Source organism: Cryptosporidium hominis, assembly GCF_000006425.1.
Source record: "Cryptosporidium hominis TU502 chromosome 5 CHRO015179, whole genome shotgun sequence".
Classification (NCBI taxonomy): Eukaryota; Apicomplexa; class Conoidasida; order Eucoccidiorida; family Cryptosporidiidae; genus Cryptosporidium; species Cryptosporidium hominis.
The window spans coordinates 1-6,379 of NW_667066.1; the positions used below are offsets into that span (position 1 = coordinate 1).

The 6,379-nt window shown below is 27.3% G+C and overlaps 6 protein-coding genes across 6 annotated transcripts; 3 read left to right on the forward strand and 3 right to left on the reverse strand.

The window, feature by feature from the left end:
* Window positions 1–363, reverse strand: Chro.50482 (hypothetical protein; the record flags this gene model as incomplete). Its single annotated transcript, XM_660628.1, has 1 exon — window positions 1–363. A coding segment is annotated over one exon (363 nt), but the record flags the coding sequence as incomplete, so codon positions are not given.
* Window positions 364–1,150: 787 nt separating this feature from the next.
* Window positions 1,151–1,546, forward strand: Chro.50481 (40S ribosomal protein S17). Its single annotated transcript, XM_660629.1, has 1 exon — window positions 1,151–1,546. The coding sequence occupies one exon, from the start codon at window positions 1,151–1,153 to the stop codon at window positions 1,544–1,546; it is 396 nt and encodes a 131-aa protein (XP_665721.1).
* An 84-nt stretch (window positions 1,547–1,630) lies between these two features.
* Window positions 1,631–3,043, reverse strand: Chro.50480 (ENSANGP00000013300). Its single annotated transcript, XM_660630.1, has 1 exon — window positions 1,631–3,043. One exon carries the CDS (start codon window positions 3,041–3,043, stop codon window positions 1,631–1,633), a length of 1,413 nt encoding a protein of 470 aa, XP_665722.1.
* Window positions 3,044–3,471: 428 nt separating this feature from the next.
* On the reverse strand, window positions 3,472–3,903 carry Chro.50479 (ribosomal protein S12). The annotated part of the gene is made up of 1 exon (XM_660631.1): window positions 3,472–3,903. The coding sequence occupies one exon, from the start codon at window positions 3,901–3,903 to the stop codon at window positions 3,472–3,474; it is 432 nt and encodes a 143-aa protein (XP_665723.1).
* A 975-nt stretch (window positions 3,904–4,878) lies between these two features.
* Window positions 4,879–5,544, forward strand: Chro.50478 (dynactin subunit p25). The annotated part of the gene is made up of 1 exon (XM_660632.1): window positions 4,879–5,544. One exon carries the CDS (start codon window positions 4,879–4,881, stop codon window positions 5,542–5,544), a length of 666 nt encoding a protein of 221 aa, XP_665724.1.
* Window positions 5,545–5,902: 358 nt separating this feature from the next.
* Window positions 5,903–6,343, forward strand: Chro.50477 (hypothetical protein). Its single annotated transcript, XM_660633.1, has 1 exon — window positions 5,903–6,343. One exon carries the CDS (start codon window positions 5,903–5,905, stop codon window positions 6,341–6,343), a length of 441 nt encoding a protein of 146 aa, XP_665725.1.
* Window positions 6,344–6,379: the final 36 nt, after the last annotated feature.

Genomic DNA, 6,379 nt, shown 5'->3' on the forward strand with positions numbered 1-6,379 from the left:
ACTGGCCTTATATGACTTAATATTCTGGTTCGGGAGACCACATAACATTTTTCTGTGTCCTCTAAATATCATACGTCCCTGGTAAATTGCATTCTCGCGGTCATTATTACTGAGTATTGCAAAAGACCTTTCAAGACATAAACTTCCATATGGATCAAAACTGTCTAAAAATACCATCACCCTCGCCTCTGCGTGTCTCAATACAACATATATTTCCTTGTCCAGATCTTCCTCTAAACAAAGCATCCATGATGATAAAGAAGTTTGATTATTATTATTATTACTATTATTGCTATTTATCTCATCATTTTGATTCGGACTTGAATCTTCATTATGTGTTCTATCGTAATTTAAGTCTCTCATAATAATTTCAAATATAGAGTTTATAATATATAAAATGTATATATATATGCGTTAATATATAATTATATTTAATTTTGTTTTTTAAACTTTAGCTTATAAAGAAAAATTATTGTTAATCTAACACTGGACTTCAATATTAATTCTTAGAAATACCTGACAATATTTCGAATTAAAATATCCTAAAACAAAATATGTGTTCTTTTTCTCCTCAAGATTAACTAGTCAATAACATGTTATTTATCAACTTTATTACAGCAGTCTTGAAATATTTTTTTCAATTTTACTAATTTATTATTGTATTATTAGTACCTAGTTATATAATTTATATTATTTTTTAGGCGGGAACTCATTTGTAATATTACCGGTATACAAAGTTACCATTAAATTTTTTTTTTAAATAAATAAAAAAAAAAGACGGTGTGGCGCCTCTTTTTTTTTTTTTGATTTAATAACTATTATAATTTAAATAATATTATTAGTGAAATTGATAATAATTAATTAGAATAAATATTAAATAAGTTAATAAAAAGTGATCATTAAATATTACAAGTTAATAATTTGGCGTCTACATATACAACATAATATAAAAAAAGGTCAAATTAAATATAAATATTAATTAATAATTAATATTAAGCATAATCAAGTCTAGCTTATTTTCTTTTTTTTAAGGCATACTGAAAAAAATAAGAATTTTCCACTGACTGATTTTTCTTCAGTTTATTTTCTTTTATTCTCACCACAAATAATAATTCAATAATTCCATATATAGTTCAAGAGTTGATTTACCATGGGTAGAGTTAGAACAAAGACAGTCAAAAGAGCAGCAAGACTTATTGTTGAGAAATATGTATCAAAACTTACTTTAGATTTCCAAACCAATAAGAAGATTGCTGAAGAAGTTGCTTCAATCCCAACTAAGCGTCTTAGAAATAAGATTGCAGGATTTGTTACTCATTTAATGAGAAGAATCCAAAAGGGTCCAGTACGTGGTATTTCATTGAAACTCCAAGAAGAAGAGAGAGAAAGACGTATGGAAAAACTCCCAGATAAATCCGAAGTCGATTTGGACGTTATCTTGGTTGATCAAGATACCAAGGATATGCTTGTTGGATTGGGTCTTGATATCCCTGTTGAAGTTGTCTCTCCAACACGTGTATTCCAAGGTAAATCAGGTAGACACTAGATTTGAAATAATGTATCAAATTATTACTCTGTTGGAAATAAAGTCTACAATTCCCAAGGTGTCTTACTACTATTATATGTATGATTAAATATCATATCTAGCTTTATATTTAGTGTAGGAGGATGAATAATTTCTTGGCTTTTTACTAGGGTTTGTTTGTATTTCTCTGTTTCTAGATAATGCATTTAAAACAATATATAATATGAAGAATATGAATATGCAAGTTGAAATTGCTATTAAAGAATAGCCTGTGTTTCTTTTCTTTTTATCTTGTTGTTGTTTTAATGATTTTTGAATCTTTTCTTGGTTAATTTTTTCTTCTTGGCTTAAGCTTTCTAGTATTAACTCTTTTAAACTTTTGTCTTTGATTCCAATATTTGTTAAATCATTAAAAGTTAGACTTGTGAAACTTGAATCAAGATAGTAATAGCCTTTCTTATAAAAGAGTTTGAAAACAAAATCATGTTTACCTAAAACTTTGTCATTATTTTCTTCTTCATCATTATTTATTATTAAGTTTGGTTTTTCTGCAATATTGTATTTTACTAAAAACTCTGAAACTGGTGTTTCATATATTTCTTCTCGTATTTTATTTGCTCTTCTCTGTCTAATTTCTGTTTTTTTATACTGACTTTGAGAAATCTTATTATCTTCTTTGCTTTCTTTTCTATTGTTTTCTTGATATTCCAACTTTAAGTCTAAAGGAGATAAGTTTTGATCATTCAATGCATTCTTATCAAATCCATTGTTAATAAGAAATTCTGCTAATCCAATCATACCATACATATAGGCTAAATGCAAAGCAGTATTACCATTTCTATTCACTGATTTTCTCATAATATCTTTTTGATACTCTGTAGCTGAGTTAAATATATATAAAGCAATATTTGGTATATTTCCAAGAATACATAAATGTAAAATAGAGTTCCTTTCTAAATCATTATCATCATTTATTATAGGATTTGCAGATAATCCAATTAATTCCATAATAACTTCCTCATTTCCAATCAAAACAGCAAGATGAAGAGGAGTTTGACCAGTTTTATGATTAAGTAGATTAACATCCATTCCAGATTTTACTAATCTATGTACAACCTTAGGTAATTCTAATCTTACTGCCCAGTGTAATGGTGAATCTCCAAATTCTTCATCACACAAATCTAGATTTGGAGATCTTTTTAATAATAAATTTAAGCACTCAATATCTCCACCATTGTTGATTAAGGTTATTATTGGAGTAAATGAATTGGTTGGATCTCTTATATTTACATCTAGATCTTCACATCTTAAAAGTAGCCTTAAAATATCAAAATCTTGGATTTTACATGCCAAATGTATTGGAATAACACCTTTTTTTGATTTCTTATTAATATCTTCTAGATTTGAAATTATTAAGTAATCATCATTTTCATCTGAAATATTATCATCAAAGCCAAGTAACTCTTTTAGATCATCAACATTTGATTTGCTAATATATCTTATACACTTATCCAACATTCTATTTTAATACTACCTATGTTTTTTATATTATAATATGTATCTTTTTTTCAATTCAAATCACAAAGAAAAAACTATTTAGCTAATTTATTAATTATATTCAAATTTCCCACATTTTGAGAGGCAAGACAGAACTTATGCATTTATTTATAAAAATTAGAGCAATAAGCACGAAAACTTGAGAAAAAAGAACAATATTAGCAAACTGAGTATAGAGACTGAGCCAAAGAGATATAGAGAACTCTAGTAGTAAAGAACAAGGGGGAGGGGGGAGGAAACGGAACTACTCCCACTTTAAAGACGAAATGGAAGATTAAAATCCTCAGTAATCTCTATTCATATGCAAAAAGAAAAAAGTAGTAGTAGTAGTGGCAGTAAAATAGAAAAAAAAATGACTCGACTTATCCGAAAATTACATTTGTAACTATTTAAGAGCGACAGTTCTCAGCAATGTGTTTCTGGAGATAATGGTAAGCCTCTGATTCAACACCATAGTCTACTATAGCTACGGATGCTGCTCCAACAACTTTACGTGGATTACCTTCTCTATCAACTTTACATAAACCTGCCATTTCTCCTAACTCCTTAGAATCTGGAACCATAATCAAAGGAATTCCTCTTTCACGGCATAAAGCCTCAACCAATTGTTTATAGCAATCCTCCTCACAAGACTCAGCTAAGAAACATACTTGAGCCTTCTTGGAATCTAAAGCCAAAACAACCTCATTTAATCCACGTAATAATCCACCTCTAACAAAAGAATTCTTTAAAACATATCTAATAGCAGTTGTTAAATCATTGACAACTTCTTGTTCAACTTGAACTTGGGTACCTTCCTGATCAATTTCAACGTCAGACATCTTTCTTAATTATAATATACTAAAAGTTTACTTTATTTACTATATGAAAGAAGTTAATTTCTTTTTTCTATCACCGCTCCTATCCTCACGGCTTAATTTATATTTTCTAATTTTTATTTGCTAAAAATCACGAAAATATTCTTTTTCTCAAATTTATAAATATAAATATATATTGTTTATTTATTCTTTATACTAGTCTTTGCAACTTTAATTGAATTAATTTTTTTTAGTAAAAGTATATATTTATTATTATTTTTGTATAGACGAGACGAGACAATATAATATTTATTTGTTTATTTGATTATTTAATTAACAAGAAATGGCGCCACAATGAGCGGCAAATGTCGGCGGGCTGCAGCTTATTTGAAATATAAAAAAACTATAGAAGAGAAAAAAAATAGCAAGTGGCATTTTTAGATTGATTAATTTTCTTTTGTTTAATAAGATTAAAATATAATTGATATAAGGCATGTTTTTAGTGTGATGAAACTAAAATATTATTTTTATTAAGTGTTAATTAATTTATAAAAAAGAATATAAAGTTTGAAAAAAAAATTGAGATATATAATGGAAGAAAAAAAGATAATTAGAAGTAAAAAGGACTACGTACAGACAGCTTCTGGTATGTAAATTGAGTGGATCAAGCACTCAAACAGCAATAATAATAGTTAATACTACTGGTATTCTTATTTTGCTGTTAAGTTTTTGTTAGTATGATAATTTAATATACAAATTACTTTAGGGAACATTGTATGTAGGAAGACAATTTTGTGTGGGAGTCAAAATATTCATTTATTAGGTACATGTATTATTGAAAGTGGAGTTATATTAAGGTAAGATGAAAGAAAATTGAATTTTTGTGAGTATACTTATTAACTTGAAATGTACTTGAATTAATATTTAAATTTGAATTGAAATTTTTCAAAAAAAAAAATTAAAAATAATAATAAAATAACTAATAGAGGAGATCTTGTAATGATAAGAATTGGACAATATGTTATACTTGAACAAAACTGTATTGTAAGACCTTGTTTTAAAAAGATCAAAGGTAAATACGGATCAGTTCCTATTTCAATAGGAGATTGCGTTCAAATAGGTGAAAATTCTGTTGTTATGGCATCTTCGATAGGTTCAAATGTTTATATTGGAAAAAATTCAATTATTGGATCAGGCTCTATAATTAAAGATAATTGTATAATTTTGCCAGATACAACAATAGCTCCAAATACTTTAATTCCGCCATTTACAGAGTGGGGAGGAACTCCTGGAGTAATGCTAAGAAGACTTCCTGAATCTCAAAATATTCTATTACAACAAAGTGCTATAGAATATTATAATAATTTTGAGTTAGTTTCCAATAAAGTACAAGAAGAGCCAGAGAAAATTCAACATTCAAATACAACATTGATCAAATCAATGAAGACTGGAATATCTAATTTTGCCAAGAATAAAGGAGACAATGGCGATGGTGATGATGATGATAATGATGATGATGATGATGATAATAATAATAATAATAATAATAATAATAATAATAGCAATAGCGATGTTGATAATAATGACAGAGCAAATGAAGAAAGTAGAGAAGATAGAGAAGGTAAGGAAGGTGAGGATGGTAGAGAAGGAGGAGAAAGTGAATGAAGTTTATAACTTTTGTAAAAATCTAAAAACTGAAACAACTAATGATAGTACTATTTTTGATTAAAAAGATTTTAATAACAGTGCAGATATTGAAAGTAACCCATAATAAAAAATCCTATAAAATTATATAATTCAAATTAACTTATTTATACATAATTTTCTTTCTTGCAATTGTGTGTGCGTGGCGCCAATCAGAATTATTTCTATACCGATACTACGTTTGGCGGCAACAGCTATCAATAAAAAAAAAAAAAAAGGAAGATTGCTAATATATAGATCAGCTTTTGACAAAGTATAAAGTAAAAGAATATTTGTTTTTCAGATTATAATAATTTTATGTATATTATTTCTATTCTGAATGAAAATGAGAAGTAATGATTTTAAGACAGGAAAACATAAACAAAATAGTCTTTTTAATGAAACAGTCAGAGAAATAAGAAAATTAGTATATCCTCATTTGGATAAGTTTCAACGTCAACAATATGATAATGCTAGGGCAAAGGTTTTAGGTATAAAACAAAAAAAGTCTCAAAAGATGCCTTTACCAGAATTAATTTCTCGTCAAAAAGCTACAAAAAGACATATTGATAAAAGAAAGCAATTAGAAGAGGAATTAGATGTTAAATTGCATATTGGTGATAAGGCTAATAGATTTGAAGCAGAAAAGGATATCAAGAATCGTAAGAAAAATAAAATTGAGAAGAGAAATATGTCCACAAGTTTAAGTGGAAAAGGATTTTCTGAAAAATCGGGAGTTGTTTATGTAGGCAAAAACATTGTTAAGAGAAGAAAACATTGAATATTAATATAAATAATGAGTAGATATCTCATAGTA